Source organism: Salmo trutta, chromosome 30 (assembly GCF_901001165.1).
Source record: "Salmo trutta chromosome 30, fSalTru1.1, whole genome shotgun sequence".
Taxonomy (NCBI): domain Eukaryota; kingdom Metazoa; phylum Chordata; class Actinopteri; order Salmoniformes; family Salmonidae; genus Salmo; species Salmo trutta.
This window is the reverse complement of record NC_042986.1, coordinates 27,506,532-27,523,390: the sequence shown is the minus strand read 5'-3', so window position 1 is coordinate 27,523,390 and position 16,859 is coordinate 27,506,532. Positions and strand designations below refer to the sequence as shown.

At 43.0% G+C, this 16,859-nt stretch overlaps 1 protein-coding gene across 2 annotated transcripts in view; it reads left to right on the top strand.

Annotated features, from left to right (window-relative positions):
• The first annotated feature begins 1,498 nt into the window (after positions 1–1,498).
• The window catches only part of LOC115168400 (IQ motif and SEC7 domain-containing protein 1), a 223,846-nt gene continuing 208,485 nt past the window's right edge, over positions 1,499–16,859 (top strand). For both annotated transcript variants that reach the window (XM_029723636.1, XM_029723643.1), the window contains exon 1: positions 1,499–2,171. In XM_029723636.1, coding sequence (XP_029579496.1) covers positions 1,912–2,171 — 260 coding nt within the window. In that variant the 5' untranslated portion in view covers positions 1,499–1,911. The remainder of the gene's footprint in view (positions 2,172–16,859) is intronic.

Here is a 16,859-nt window from a genome sequence, read left to right as displayed (position 1 = left end):
GTTCTTGGTGTACATATCCAGGAAAAGTTGAGTGATCAAATTTGTAATATATTGTATGAATTGGATTCGTAACATATGAATTGCACAAAAAAAGACGTCACAGTGAATTGACAATGGAACCCTGTTTATAAGTATCCTCTTTGTTAAATGAAGACATTTTGAGAGCTGGTTACAATTCCCAATTTCATCCTCCAGGAGAGGCAGAACAAATATGGCAAAACTCTTAATGTACTGATAGACAAAAGACCATGTTTCTTAAACTGTTTTTATAAAAAAGGTATGATGTTTATGAATTACATTGTAAATAAGGTTGGTAAAATTGTCACAAGCAATAACTAAAATGTGTATGGAGATGTAGGCTCAATACAAAAGTATAATCAACTCGTGGCAGCTCTGCCAAAAAAATGGAAGACGGTTTACTCAAGGAATGAATTGGCTTGTCTGCTTAATCATCATTTGATTCTCTCTGGGTGATAGATGGTCAATAGGATGTAAAACAGGTTTCAAATGTTTGTTGCCAATCCTCATATTGGTGTAAGGAAATGTGATACCCTGTTGGGCGAAGAATCTGAATAGATCAACACACCTGTGCAAACACACAGGCACACACACACACAAATAGCTTGATGCCACATGTCTATAGGGGTAGAATATTCCACTAGCACAGGCTGGCCTCACAGTTGTTCAGCCTAGTCTTATAGACTAGACGTAACATAGTAAATGTAAATCCGAGACAATCAAATTAGTAAAATATCTTATGTTTGGTATGGTTACATAAGACAGAAGGTTACTTAAGGCAAAAATCAAAGCAACCCAAAGGTTTGTCTGTTCAAATATCATCATGGAGAACTTTAGCATTTTAGCAACTACATACCACTTTTTAGCTACTTTGCAACTACTTAGCTTAAAGGGAAAGGTTTAGCTAACATGCTAACTCTTAACCCCTAGCCTCTAAAGTTAGCCACCTACAGTAACTAACATTAGCCACACATCATACGAAATGGTCGATGGCCATCCACAAATTAATACATACCATACGAAACGTAGCCTACATACTAATACGAAGTTCTCTGAGACCATGAGTTGATCAACCCTTCAGATGAGGAGAGGAACAGACGTCTATGGTGCGTTGTCACGTTTGGGCATTTTGTTACCTATTGGAAATCTTACCACCGTACCTATCTATCACATTCCTTGCCTATGGCTGAGACACGGTACCCGTTGGAGTTGACACATTCCAAGTCAAACGACCCACATTGAAACAATTCAAACCTTACAATAGCTTATCTCTGTCAATTCTGAGCCCGATAGGATTTTCAAACGTTCCATTTTGAATAGACTGACACTGAAGACCAGTAAAAGCGTTTTAAACAGATGTACTATTGAAGGAGATCCCATCCCGTGGGTCCGGGATGTAGGAGCTTTGCACTCTGTAAATGCAGATACATAAAACTTGAAAACCCCGCCTACTTGACAACCAGCGTCTGTTTACGAAAAGTCACGGGTACAACGTGGACCGGAGGGTGAGAACGACACATCCTACATCGGTTCGGAAAACTCTACAGGGGATCCGTGTCAGACAGTCTCGTCTATATGTTTGGAATAAGTTGCCAAACTAAAAGGATATGAAGGATATGATACAGCTGGGTCGACGTCCTTTGAAGGGTTAAAACATGTTTTTTTCCTAACTGGAGTGGTTTTCGGAGGTTAGTTATGGTGTAGGCTAACCGCCGGAACACGCTTTTCATTGGGCACCATTCGTCACACTTCATTCAACCAGCACCACATGAAAACAATGGCGAGGCGCAAAAAGGCACATCGGGTTGGAATTTAACTGAACGTAGCCATAACACAGGTTGAAAACGGACTCCGAGAAAACTGAGATCGGGGGGCAACCCGAGTCGAAGCAAGATGGAAAGCCCGACCGAAACCCCAACCAGGGCTGCAGAGTATCTGAAGGAGCTTAATAACATCATCGAGACCCAACAGGAGTTACTGGAGAGGCAGAAAAAAAGGATAGAGGAGCTGGAGCATCAAGTGTCCGACTTGTGTTCAGAAAACGCCTGTTTGAAAGAGCTGTACCAGCGACATCTGGCTACGTGTAGGCTGCTGCAACAGGGCAACAGCCACGCAACGTTAGGTGCCATAAAGGAAAACATCACCCAAGAAAAGTAAGAATTTATTGCTCGCACTGCACTATTGAAATACATTGATAGATGTCACAAATAATCCCCCATAGTTTCCTAAATCATTGGCGGGAATCTGCTCTTTAAACCCCAGATAAACGCACACCACCAACATAGGCCTGCACTGTTCTAGATGTAAAAAGTGTCTATAGACGTATTTGATATATGACCTAATAGGTAATATCATAGCCTAAAGTCAAGGTTTGCATCAAAACTTATTCTTTCTAAGAGACCAGATTGACCACTGCGCACAAGACCGTTTTTATTGTATTGCAGTCAAACCAACATGCTTCTTGAAACGCCACGATATAACTTAACACTAATATGCCCAACAGTACACAGGAAATTGTAAGCCATAATAGAACTGCCCATCAGTAGGATACAGTCCGCTACCTCCCCGCGGGTCTAAGCGGTTGGACACATTAAGGGACAGCTTTTTAGGTACAGTGCGACGAAAGATAAATGTTGCCATATGGAGCTTGGAATATTATCATTGACCAGATATGGAAACCTTTGCTACTCCAGGTGTATTTCATTCAACCGCTTGGAAGTTATTGTGCAGAGGAATCCGTTTTTAATGGGGCTCAAAGATTTCATATGAATGGATTATCCTTTAAATCATTCTAGGCTATTCTATTTTTAGACAGTCTTTTTTTTCATTTGACTGCATTTATTCCTTTTGTTCATGACTTGATGGGCTCTGTTTTCATTGCATCTGTTTTATGGTAACCATGTTATCTACAAAGTAGTGGCCTGTTATGTCATCTAATTTAGTAAATCAAGTTTTATCTTGCATTGGTTGGTGAGCATTAAACTCAATAATAGATTTGCAGTATGAAGGTTATATAATTTGCTTTGTCGTCAATGACTGGTTTTCAATACAAACAACTGCCATAGCTTTCTTCCAACGTCCTCCCTATGACTGTAGCGTATAACCAGAATGGAATGAATTGGAGGAAGTCCAGTGCCAGTGGGCAGTAATTTTTGCTTCCCAGCGACCAGACTGAGACTCCAGGCTCTCAGGTTCACTACTGTCATGGAGTCTTTTGATTCATGTTTGCTAACCTCAGTTGGCTGAGGGCTCTCTCATGCCAGACTAGCTTAGCATCGGTGTGCTAGTCTTTTAAGTGGATTTCATGTGTCGGGCAGGGACAAATCCAGGATATTTATGGAATGCGCACGGTACAAGCTCTGGGAAAAGGAGCTGAGCTGGGATAGATCAACTATGCAATTACTTCCATATGTTTCATTTTTATGTAGGAGGAGGGCAGTCTGGGCGGCTCTCGTCTGGGAGTGATTGGAGGTTTAGCCACCGAGGGCAAGGCAGGGTGATAGAGCATATATCTCACTCACATCAGCACTGTGTTTAAAGTCCACTCCATGCCGTTACCTCAGCTTCACCAGTCAGCAGGATCTTGAAACCTCCGGCGACCTTTGTCTTGTAGGGAGGGTGTGGTTGTGTCCTGATGAGTTGTGGCAGCCAATCAATATGTATATGGAGGACTCATGGACAGTGTGTATTAGCTGTGGGATCAGCGCGAGCGACATATGAGATCAGGACATACTCTACCTTTGACCGTTAGCTAGGGCCATTAATAAATATCACCTCAAAGCCACATGATTCGTCCCCCCGCTGTCAGTATCTCAGCACCAGCCTGTGTTGGGTGATAGCGCTGTGTCTGAGAAACAGTAGGCTTGGGCAGTATACCTATTAAAAACTTATACCAGGGGATTTTAAAATACAGACGGTATGATTTGTAATTTTTGGGGTTTGGGACCCCCTAAAGCTCATGAGGGTGTGTGCTACGCCAATGCTTATAAATAAACTATCTTCAGCTCAGGGCTCCAGCTATGCATTTGGTTTGCTAAATTGCTAGCTAAGTGGCTAGCTTGCAAGATCAAGCTTCTTGATTACAGATGACACAACAATTCCCTCCTGGGTCAAGATCCATGCCAAGATCCCTGCCTAAATCTGTTTTGAGCAGTACATTTAAAAAAAAAAATAATAATTTAAGTTTGGAAAGAAATATCGGCCCTTGTGTGCACTGCCGGTAATATCGTATACTCTGGTATGGTACATGAACGGTATGAAAATCTGGATACCGCCCAACGTTAGCCTAGTTCTCCAGTACCGTCTCCTATGTGGTGGTGGTTATTTAGCAGTCTGCTCTTCCTCTATGATCCTGATGAAATATGACAGAGATTATTAACGTAAAGTGGGTTTTATGGCGGTTACTGAATCCTTAATGGCATATAAGTGTGGTGGGCAATTCTAAACCAACAGTATAAAAAGCAGGACTGCCGGAGAACTGTAAATGGAATTTCAGTAGGAGAAAATGTGATTTAAATGGTGCGTTTACATGACACTTAAACTGAGACTGATCATTATCACGAGATGTGTGGAAAACAAATGTTTGGGACCATATTCTGTCATTTAGGTCTTCTCACGTGCTGTTCTTCGTCCTTGTTTTTAGAATGACTATTGAATATTTTACAGCATGCTTTTAAAGCAGTGTGGATAGGACTTCCGTCATTGTCTTACCTTCAGATGCTAGAGACTCGCCAGCCTTTGGTGTCATTGATGAGACTGCATAGTCTAAGTTTTCATTTATTGCTTTTTATGTTGATCTATTCTTAAGTACTTAGCACATGAAAGTTATTTCTAGCCTACTGTTTTGGCTCAAACGTCCTTAATGATTTCATTTCAGTCTTGGTGATATTTTTATCACCTAGGGTGTATTTATAGCAAGGGTAAGAAAAAAGTAGTCAGTAAGCTGCTGGATATGACATCACTTTTAATGGCACGGACACACTGGTAGCGTTTGCCGGCCGAGAGCCCTTAGCAACCAAATTTCTTCAGCCTCCCGAGGTTGAAGAGGCGCAATTGCGCCGCTTTCACCACACTATCTGTGTTGGTGGACCATTTCAGATTTTCAGTGATGTGTACGCAGAGGAACTTGAAGCCTTTCACTTTCTCCACTGCGGTCCCGTCGATGTGAATGGGGGCGTGCTCCCTCTGCTGTTTCCTGAAGTCTACAATCGGCTCTTTTTGTTGACATTGAAGGAGAGGTTATTTTCCTGGCAACACTGTGCCAGGGCCCTCACCACCTCCCTGTAGGCTGTCTCGTCATTGTTGGTAATCAGGCCTACCACTGTTGTCGTCTGAACCTTGATGATTCAGTTGGAGGCATGCGTGGCCACACAGTCATGGGTGAACAGGGAGTACTGGAGGGGGCTGAGCACACACCCTTGTGGGGCCCCTGTGTTGAGGATCAGCGAAGTAGAGGTGTTGTTTCATTACCCGTGGTCGGCCCATCAGGAAGTCAAAGACCCAGTTGCACAGGGCGGGGTTCAGACCCAGGGCCTCAAGCTTAATGATGAGTTTGGAGGGCACTATGCTGTTGAAGGCTGAGCTATAGTCAACAAACAGCATTCTTACAAATGTATTCCTCTTGTCCAGATGGGATCTTGCAGTGTGCAGTGCGATGGTGATTATTGCATCGTCTGTGGATCTATCGGGGCGGTATGCAAATTTAAGTGGGTCTAGGGTGTAAGGTTGAGGTGATATGATCCTTGACTCGCCTCTCAAAGCACTTCATGATGACAGAAGTGAGTGCTACGGGGCGATGGTCATTTAGTTCAGTTACCTTTGCTTTCTTTGATTCAGGAACAATGGTGGGCATCTTGAAGCAAGTGGGAACAGCAGACTGGTATAGGGAAGGTTTGATATGTCTGTAAACACTTCAGGCAGCTGGTCTGCGCATGCTTTGAGGACGCGGCTAGGGATGCTGTCTAGGCTGGCAGCCTTGCAAATGTTAACACGCTTAAATGTCTTACTCACGTCGGCCACAGAGAACTAGAGCCCACAGAACTTGGGAGCGGACAGGTTTGGTGGCACTGTGTTATCCTCAAAGCGGGTGAAGGTGTTTAGCTTGTCCGGGAGCAAGACGTCGGTGTCCGCGGCGTGGCTGGTTTTCCCTTTGTAATCCGTCATTGTCTGTTGACCCTGCCACATACGTCTCGTGTCTGAGCCGTTGAATTGCGACTCCACTTTGTCTCTGTACTGACGTTTTGCCTGTTTGATTGCCTTACAGAGGGAAGAACTACACTGTTTGTATTCATCCATATTCCCAGTCACCTTGCCGTGGTGGTTTGCGCTTTCAGTTTAGAGTGAATGCTGCCATCTATCCACAGTTTTTGTTTTGGGTAGGTTTTACTAGTCACAGTGGGAACAACATCCCCTATACACTTCCTGATTAACTCAGTCACCGTGTCAGTGTATACGTCAATGTTATTCTCAGAGGCAACCCGGAACATATCCCAGTCCGCGTGATCAAAACAAACTTGAAGCATGGATTCCAATTGGTCAGACCAGTGTTGAATAGACCTTAGTACGGGTACTTCCTGTTTGAGTTTCTGCTATAGGAAGGGAGGAGCAGAATGGAGTCATGATCTGATTTGCGGAAGGGAGGGCAGGGGAGGGCCTTGTAGCCATCCTGGAAGGGAGAGTAACTATGGTTGAGAGTTTTTGAAGTGCAAGTACTACAGGCAATGTGTTGATAGAACTTCGATAGCGTTTTCCTCATCTTTGCTTTGTTAAAATCCCCAAATCCAATAAATGCAGCCTCAGGATATGTGGTTTCCAGTTTGCACAAGGTCCAGTGTAGTTCCTTGAGGGACATCGTTGTATCGGCTTGAGGGGGAATATACACAGCTGTGACTATAACTGAAGAGAATTCTCTTTGGAGGTGATACGGTCAGCATTTGATTGTGAAGTATTCTTGGTTGGGGGAACAAGATGACTTGAGTTCATGTACATTATCACGATCACACCATGAGTATTTAATCAGGAAACATACACCACCGCCTTTCTTCTTCCCAGAGAGTTCTTTATTCCTGTCTGCGCGATGTACTGAGAACCCAGCTGGCTGTATGGACAGGGAGAGTATATCGGGAGAGAGCCATGATTCTGTAAAACATAGTATTTTACAGTCCCTGATGTCTCTCTGGAAGGAGATCCTCGTCTTGGCTCGTCTAATTTATTGTCCTGAGACTGAGCGGTGGATGGTGTGCCCACCTCCTGAGTTGGACTAGAAGTCCACTCCAAATACCTCTTCTCCACTGGCTGTGTCTTGGAGAAGCCTTTGGGATAAGTTCAATTGCATTGGAGGGAACAAAGGATCCAATTCGGGGAAAGTCGTATTTCTGAACGTAATGCTGGTGAGTTACCTTCGCTCTAATATCCAAAAGTTATTTCCGGCTGTATGTAATAACACAAAAAACTTTCTGGGCTAATAATGTAAGAAATAACACACAAAAAATTAAATACTGCAAAGTTGCTTAGGAGCTAGAAGCAGAGATGCCATGTCTGTCGGTGCCATCTTTAGCTATCTCTTTCCCCACCATTTAATTTTCAAATCACAGACCAGTGGAGAGAGCGTCACAGGGACCCCTGATAAAGGGCCTTGTGTTGCCAAGTCAACAGATGTCTCCTCGGATATTTCTGCACTACGAGGCGAGGCCTCTGGGCAGCGCTCTGTGTCAGGTTCTGAGAGAGGGAAGAGGGCTACTGCACAGGTATTGGAAATCATTCCATCAGCCACTAACCCTGTACAGGATCCATAGACCCTATAGCACCACTAAATGAGCATATAGCCTAACCCCTAGGTTAGGGTGGTCAGGTAGGGCTAGGCAGCGGTTGATTTGATTTGAAATCCCAAGCTGGTTCCTACTGGAGGAAAGCTGGATCAGGTTGAGTAAAGCTGGCTAAATCTCACTAAAGCCTTCTATCCAGTTCTTTCTTACCCCCACCGCACGGACACACAATCACACACACGAAAACACACGCCACACACAATCCTTTCTTAAGAAATAAGGGAAGTGGAAGGAGCAGTTAGGTAGTTTGAGAGTTAGCTGGAGAGGAGTCAGGCAGGGAGAGTGGCTCCTGCTCTTCTTCATGTTTCTTAAACAGTCTGCCTTGTCAGCTCTCTAAGTGTTTGTGCTGACCATATGCAGTTTCCATAATAGTCAGCTCTTGTTAAAGAACAGACATCCACTCTGCATCTTCCCAAGACTCTGGGCTCTATTTACAGCTGGCGTTAAGGCGGTGCTAGTGTCAAACACGCAATTTCGTAATGTAAAAACCGGCGCACTGGCATTTTCCAACCCTAGCGCAAGGTTCGGCAATTGACCTGTCTTATATCAGCTCAGATGGGCGGGGTAGAAATATTTGAGGTGTATCCTTAAAAACATGATCCAAAGTGCTAATTTCAGGAAGCGCTGATAGGGATATTTAAGACCAACCAAAAGCTGGTTTTAGCAGTAATACAGTTGGTTATGGTATGAATTTTGACAGCGGAAACGCATCCTAAATCTTAATCGCCAAAGCTTTATTAAAATATAAAGTTTGAGAGGAGATAAACTGAACGATTCGCGGAGAAGGGCCTTGGTCAGGGAGGTGACCAAGAACCCAATGGTCACTCTAACAGAGCTCTAGAGTTCCTCTGTGGAGATGGGAGAACCTTCCAGGACAACCATCTCTGCAGCACTCCACCAATCAGGCCTTTATGGTAGAGTGGCCAGACGGAAGCCACTCCTCAGCAAAAGGCACATGAAAGCCCGCTTGGAGTTTGCCAAAGGCACCTAAAGGACTCTCAGACCACAAGAAACAAGATTATCTGGTCTGATGAAACCCAGATTAAACTCTTTGGCCTGAATGCCAAATGTCACTTCTGGAGAAAACCTGGCACCATCCCTATGGTGGGTGCCGCATCATGCTGTTGGGATGTTTTTCAGCGGCAGGGACTGGGATATTAGTCAGGGATGAGCGAAATATGAACAGGGCAAAGTACAGAGAGATCCTTGATGAAAACCTGCTCCAGAACACTCAGAACCTCAGACTGGGGAGAAGGTTCACCTTCCAACAGGACAAGGACCCGAAGCACACAGCCAAGAAAACGCAGGTGTGGCTTCCGGACAAGTCTCTGAATGTCCTTGAGTGGCCCAGCCAGAGCCCGGACTTGAACTCGATTGAACGTCTCTGGAGACACCTGAAAAAAGCTGTGCAGTGACGCTCCCCATCTACCCTGACAGAGCTTGAGAGAATCTGCAGAGAAGAATTGGAGAAACTCCCCAAATACAGGTGTGCCAATTTTGTAGCGTCATACCTAAGAAGACTCGTGGCTGTAATTGCTGCCAAAGGTGCTTCAACAACGTCCTGATTTAAAGGGTCTGAATACTTTTCTAAATGTTATTTCAGTTTTTACATTTTTAATACATTTGCAAAAATGTCTGCTTTGTCATTATGGTGTATTGTGTGTGTGTGAATCGCTTGTATTCTGTTTCATAAAGTATGTTCATAATTCAAACCCTCCTTTTAGGCCCATTAAAACAAATGCTTGTTCAATAGTAATGCAAGTCTTTATTATACTGGCGATTTTTATGATATCTTTACATTTATTGATTGTTTAAAAAAATACAGATTGCTTGTTTTTTTGTAAACTTTTATTACAACCAAACTTATTAGAATGATTCACCTTCCTGGTTTTATGGCGACAACATCCGTGGCATTCTTGCAATATAACTTCTGGAGATGTGTGGATGAGATCTGATCTGTAAAATGGTTCCGATTATGTTAAAAAAAAATAGGCAATAAAACAATTCACCATATGTGAATTGATTGCCCCCCCATCTATCTTCAGAGCTCGTGCTGCTAGTTGACCTAAACTGGGACATGCTTAACACCCCGTCCATCCTACAATCTAAGCTTGATGCCTTCAATCTTACACAAATTATCAATGAACCCAACAGGTATGAAACCAAATCCTTAAACACGGGCACCTTCATAGATATCATCCTAACCAACTTGCCCTCCAAATACACCTCGGCTGTTTTCAACCAAGATCTCAGCGATCACTGCCTCATTGCCTGCATCCATAATGGGGTCTGCGGTCAAACGACCACCCCTCATCACTGTCAAACGCTCCCTAAAACACTTCAGCGAGTAGGCCTTTCTAATCGACCTGGCCCGAGTATCCTGGAAGGATATTGACCTCATCCCGTCAGTAGAGGATGCCTGGTTATTCTTTAAAAGTGCCTTCCTCACCATCTTAAATAAGCATGAATTTAGAACCAGGGACAGATATAGCCCTTGGTTCTCTCCAGACCTGACTGCCCTTGACCAGCACAAAAACATCCTGTGGCGTTCTGCATTAGCATCGAATAGCCCCCGTGATATGCAACTTTTCAGGGAAGTTAGGAACAAATATACACAGGCAGTTAGGAAAGCTAAGGCTAGCTTTTTCAAGCAGAAATTTGCATCCTGTAGCACAAACTCAAAGTTCTGGGACACTGTAAAGTCCATGGAGAATAAGTGCACCTCCTCCCAGCTGCCCACTGCTCTGAGGCTAGGAAACACTTTCACCACCGATAAATCCACTTTAATTGAGAATTTCAATAAGCATTTTTCTACGGCTGGCCATGCTTTCCACCTGGCTACCCCTACCCCGATCAACAGCCCTCCACCCCCCCCCACAGCAACTCGCCCAAGCCTCCCCCATTTCTCCTTCACTCAAATCCAGATAGCTGATGTTCTGAAAGAGCTGCAAAATCTGGACCCCTACAAATCAGCCAGCTAGACAATCTGGACCCTCTCTAAAATTATCTGCCGAAATTGTTGCAACCCCTATTACTAGCCTGTTCAACCTCTCTTTCGTATCGTCTGAGATTCCCATAGATTGGAAAGCTGCCGCGGTCATCCCCTCTTCAAAGGGGGTGACACTCTATACCCAAACTGCTACAGACCTATATCTATCCTTCCCTGCCTTTCTATGGTCTTCAAAAGCCAAGTTAACAAACAGATTACCGACCATTTCAAATCCCACCATACCTTCTCAGCTATGCAATCTGTTTTCAGAGCTGGTCATGGGTGCACCTCAGCCACGCTCAAGGTCCTAAACGCCATCGATAAGATTACTGTGCAGTCGTATTCATCGACCTGGCCAAGGCTTTCAACTCTGTCAATCACCACATTCTTATCGGCAGACTCAACAGCCTTGGTTTCTCAAATGATTGCCTCGCCTGGTTCACCGACTACTTCGGTTCTGTGTGTCAAATCGGAGGGCCTGTTGTCCGGACCTCTGGCAGTCTCTATGGGGATGCCACAGGGTTCATTTCTCGGGCCGACTCTCTTCTCTGTATACATCAATGATGTCGCTCTTGCTGCTGGTGATTCTCTGATCTACCTCTATGCAGACGACACCATTCTGTATACCTTTGGCCCTTCTTTGGACACTGTGTTAACTAACCTCCAGACAAGCTTCAATGCCATTCAACTCTCCTTCCGTGGCCTCCAACTGCTCTTAAATGCAAGTAAAACTAAATGCATGCTCTTCAACCGATCGCTGCCTGCACCTGCCCGCCTGTCCATCACTACTTTGGACGGTTCTGATCTAGAATATGTGGACAACTACAAATACCTAGGTGTCTGGTTAGACTGTAAACTCTCCTTCCAGACTCACATTAAGCATCTCCAATCCAAAATTAAATCTAGAATCGGCATCCTATTTCGCAACAAAGCATCCTTCACTCATGCTGCCAAACATACTCTCATAAAACTGACCATCCTACCGATCGATTTTGGTGATGTCGTTTACAAAATAGCCTCCAACACAACAAATTGGATGCAGTCTATCACAGTGCCATCCGTTTTGTGACCAAAGCCCCTGTACGCTCTGGTTGGCTGGCCCTCGCTTCATACTCGTCTCCAAACCCACTGGCTCCAGGTCATCTACAAGTCTCTGCTAGGTAAAGCCCCGCCTTATCTCAGCTCACTGGTCACCATAGAAGCACCCACCCGTAGCACGCGCTCAGCAGGTATATCTCACTGGTCACCCCCAAAGCCAATTCTTCCTTTGGCTTCCTTTCCTTCCAGTTCTCTGCTGCCAATGACTGCACATTCATCTTCTGCACATCTACCATTCCAGTGTTTAATTGCTATATTGTAATTACTTCGCCACCATGGCCTTTTTATTGCCTTACCTCCCCTTATCCTACCTCATTTGCACATGCTGTATATAGACTTTTTATACTGTATTATTGACTGTATGTTTGTTTATTCCATGTGTAACTCTGTGTTGTTGTATGTGTCGAACTGCTTTGCTTTACCTTGGTCAGGTCGCAGTTGCAAATGAGAACTTGTTCCCAAATAGCCTACCAGGTTAAATTAAGGTTAAATAAAAAATAAATAGGCCAATTTGGGAGCAGTAAAACTTTGAGTGGACATTCTCCCGTTCAATTTATATTGGATCTTTGTCCAGCTACTGTGAAAAGTTTGGATGTGCGTAAAACCCTCCATTGTCTGCATTGTTTTAATATTCTGTGCCCATGGGGAGAAATATGGTGCATGTAAGTGTGACATAGCCTGTTTAAAACAAGTTGTTTTGTTTAGAATTATTTGTTCTCTTTTTAGGCATTATGAATAATTAATGTAGTCTTGCTTATTGGCAATGTTTGGCATGTCCATGCTCAGCCATAATGCAATTTACACTAGGCCTAGCCCCTATATCAGTGTGAATGCTGTGTGAAGCCATGCAATTACTTCAAACAATGTGGACTGCAAATGGGTTCAAGTTAACGTATTTAGCAAAGATGGGTATACATTTAGTTTTTTAGTTTCTGTAGGCCATTTAAACTACAACGGACTAACATTGGAATTGGAGTTGATTCCAAGGCAATACATAAAAGACCGTAAATACACAACATGAAGCAACCACATTTCGCCATTGGAGTGCGTTCTGATTGGCCAGTGAGGGGCCAAGCATCGACACAACCACAACTTTGTCATGAATTCATCAAAACCAAGGTTTGTTAAAATAGATCCCTCTGAATGAGAGGCAGACAAACGTACAGTATATCATTCAATTGTTAAGTAATTGCATGTCAGGTCAGGAGGTACAGTAAGTAAACAGGAAAGAAATCTTTAGCCTCATTGTCATACAGTACAGCACATCGTAGTGTAATCTTGTGTCACCTGAATGCCAAAACACAGACTGGCACAAACAGTCACCAGTACTTACTTATTCAGGCTAGCTCTCCAAACTTCACAAATCTTCAGTCATACAAAGTAAAAAGTAACCTAACAGGTAAGGTTCTGTCCTTGAGCAGAATGGGTGTGTGTAGCATGGTATTTGCTGTGGCCTGATCCAGTCTTCTTATTGCATGATGGATTAGAAGGCTGCAGGAGGTTTAATCAGAGTGGCTCCTCTCTGATCCCAACCGGTCCTCTGGGGGAAATGGTGTTTGCAAGCACTTTCATTTCTTATCTCGCCAGATGCATCTGTAAACTCTCATTTTGCATTCTAGCCCAGTTCTCAGCCCCGAATGGCCAACATGCTGTAAACAATATTTGGGATGCTGACCCGATCTTTGCAGAGAAAGTTTCTCGAACCGCAAGATGTGAAAGAAGTGATGTTACCAAAAATATTCATATTTTTATAGGTATTTGAGGAAGTAAAACTCTGTTTACAACTTAATCAAACAAGGTCCTCGGTTTAAAGCCACCCACTGAGTGATCTGGAACAAAGCACTTGGATAATTAAATAATGTTATGCACAAGACAGTTGGATATCCATGACCGCTTTTGAAATGGAGCATAAACATAACCATGGGCCATTGCACAGCCCACTGTGGTCTGCCTTACTTAGTCCTATGTTTACGTTTTTCAAATGACACACTATGCCCGATTATAAAGCAGTACTTTTGATCAGAAGTGCACTATATAGTGAATAGTGTGTGTAAATGACCTATTGTCTATGAGCGAGAGGCTGGGGCAGTGTTAAACAAGGTTTGTACGTGTGACACCAACAGAAATGCTCCAGCAGGACCCAGGGGTGGCCTTGTCAGGCTGCCATTTGAATGCAGGATGAAACAGGGCCTAGAGTAAACAAACATGAATAGCATTCTTGCCTGATGAAATATTGATAGACAGTGACAAATCATGTGCAGCTCCAAACCTCTCCTCAGTAGTAATCGAGCTCAGGTGAACATTAGCCAGAGCTGATGGAGGGGCTGAGAGCGGACACGGCCTGTCTGTTGTTGGTGCTGTAGCAGTACGTACAGTAATTAAAGGATCTGTGCCAGAACAGGCTTGTTCTATCACATTGACTTGGTTGTAAGAAATGACATATCCGACCGTACTATGGAGATGGATTGATAAGTGTCCAAGTTTCCCACAGGCTTTTTAAAATGTTCCCTGGTTTTCTAGTTTCTACTGAAATGAAATATGTCCTCTACAAGGTAGATTGATAGGGTCTATCACATGGTTAATAATAATCATGTTTTTTTAACAAATTAATCTGGGCTTGATTATCCAATAAATCAGGAGGATATGTGTTTAGGTATAGAAGTTGGAAATGACTGCGTTTATCCACAGCTTTCTCTGAATTAAAAAAATAAATGTTGGTTGATCAATTCAATCTATGTTCAACTTTAAGTGGAAAATGTATATGTTAATGCATTGATGAAGGTCTTATGTATTAGTGTTCTTGTTTACACCCTGTGTACAGTGAGGACATATTAAGGCATCCACTCTTAGCAGGGAGTCTGCAGACTAAAGGCGTCCCAGCCAAAACAGTTCAGAAGAGTTTGGACGTATATTATGACGACATTTTGTGAAGTTCTTTTGTTCGTTTTGGACTTTGGTGAGGGTTGTTTAGGCACACAAAAATGTTCTCAAGGCAAGCCGAGTCTACGCCTTTTCGTTGGTGATTGGTCAACAGTAGGGATTAGAGGTCGACCGATTAATCGGAATGGCCGATTTAATTAGGGCCGATTTCAAGTTTTCATAACAATCGGAAATCGGTATTTTTGGATGCCGATTTTTATTTTTATTTTTTATAAAAATTATTATTATTATTATTTTTTTTTTTTTTTTTACACCTTTATTTAACTAGGCAAGTCAGTTAAGAACACATTCTTATTTTCAATGACGGCCTAGGAACGTTGGGTTAACTGCCTTGTTCAGGGGCAGAACGACAGATTTTTACCTTGTCAGCTCAGGGATTCAATCTTGCAACCTTACGGTTAACTAGTCCAATGCTCTAACCACCTGCTTTACATTGCACTCCACGAGGAGCCTGCCTGTTACGCGAATGCAGTAAGAAGCCACGGTAAGTTGCTAGCTAGCATTAAACTTATCTTATAAAAAACAATCAATCAATCATAATCACTAGTTAACTACACATGGTTGATTATATTACTAGTTTATCTAGCCTGTCCTGCGTTGCATATGATCACTTAGGTACACGTTGCTCCAACCATAAACATCAATGCCTTTCTTAAAATCAATACACAAGTATATATTTTTAAACCTGCATATTTAGTTAATATTGCCTGCTAACATGAATTTCTTTTAACTAGGGAAAATGTGTCACTTCTCTTGCAACAGATTAAGGGTATATGCAGCAGTTTGGGCCGCCTGGCTCGTTGCGAACTGTGAAGACTATTTCTTCCTAACAAAGACAGCTGACTTCGCCAAACGGGGGATGATTTAACAAAAGCGCATTTGCGAAAAAAGCACAATCGTTGCACGACTGTACCTAACCATAAACATCAATGCCTTTCTTAAAATCAATACACAGAAGTACATATTTTTAAACCTGCATATTTAGCTAAAAGAAATCCAGGTTAGCAGGCAATATTAACCAGGTGAAATTGTGTCATTTCTCTTGCGTTCATTGCATGCAGAGTCAGGGTATTTGCAACAGTTTGGGCCGCCTGGCTCGTTGCAAATTAATTTGCCAGAATTTTACGTAATTATGACATAACATTGAAGGTTGTGCAATGTAACAGGAATATTTAGACTTAAGGATGCCACCCGTTAGATAAAATACGGAACGGTTCCGTATTTCACTGAAAGGAAAAACGTTTTGTTTTCGAGATGATAGTTAACGGATTCGACCATATTAATGACCAAAGGCTTGTATTTCTGTGTGTTATTATGTTTTAATTAAGTCTATGATTTGATAGAGCAGTCTGACTGAGCGATGGTAGGCAGCAGCAGGCTCGTAAGCATTCATTCAAACAGCACTTTCGTGCGTTTTGCCAGCAGCTCTTCGCTGTGCTTCAAGCATTGCGCTCTTTATGACTTCAAGCCTATCAACTCCCAAGATTAGGCTGGTGTAACCGATGTGAAATGGCTAGCTAGTTAGCGGGGTGCGCGCTAATAGCGTTTCAAACGTCACTCGCTCTGAGACTTGGAGTAGTTGTTTCCCCTTGCTCTGCATGGGTAACACTGCTTCGAGGGTGGCTGTTGTCGATGTGTTCCTGGTTCGAGCCCAGGTAGGAGCGAGGAGAGGGACGGATGCTATACTGTTACATTGGCAATACTAAAGTGCCTATAAGAACATCCAATAGTCAAAGGTATATGAAATACAAATCGTATAGAGAGAAATAGTCCTATAATTCCTATAATAACTACAACCTAAAACTTCTTACCTGGGAATATTGAAGACTCATGTTAAAAGGAACCACCAGCTTTCATATGTTCTCATGTTCTGAGCAAGGAACTTAAACGTTAGCTTTTTTACATGGCACATATTGCACTTTTACTTTCTTCTCCAACACTTTGTTTTTGCATTATTTAAACCAAATTGAAAATGTTTCATTATTTATTTG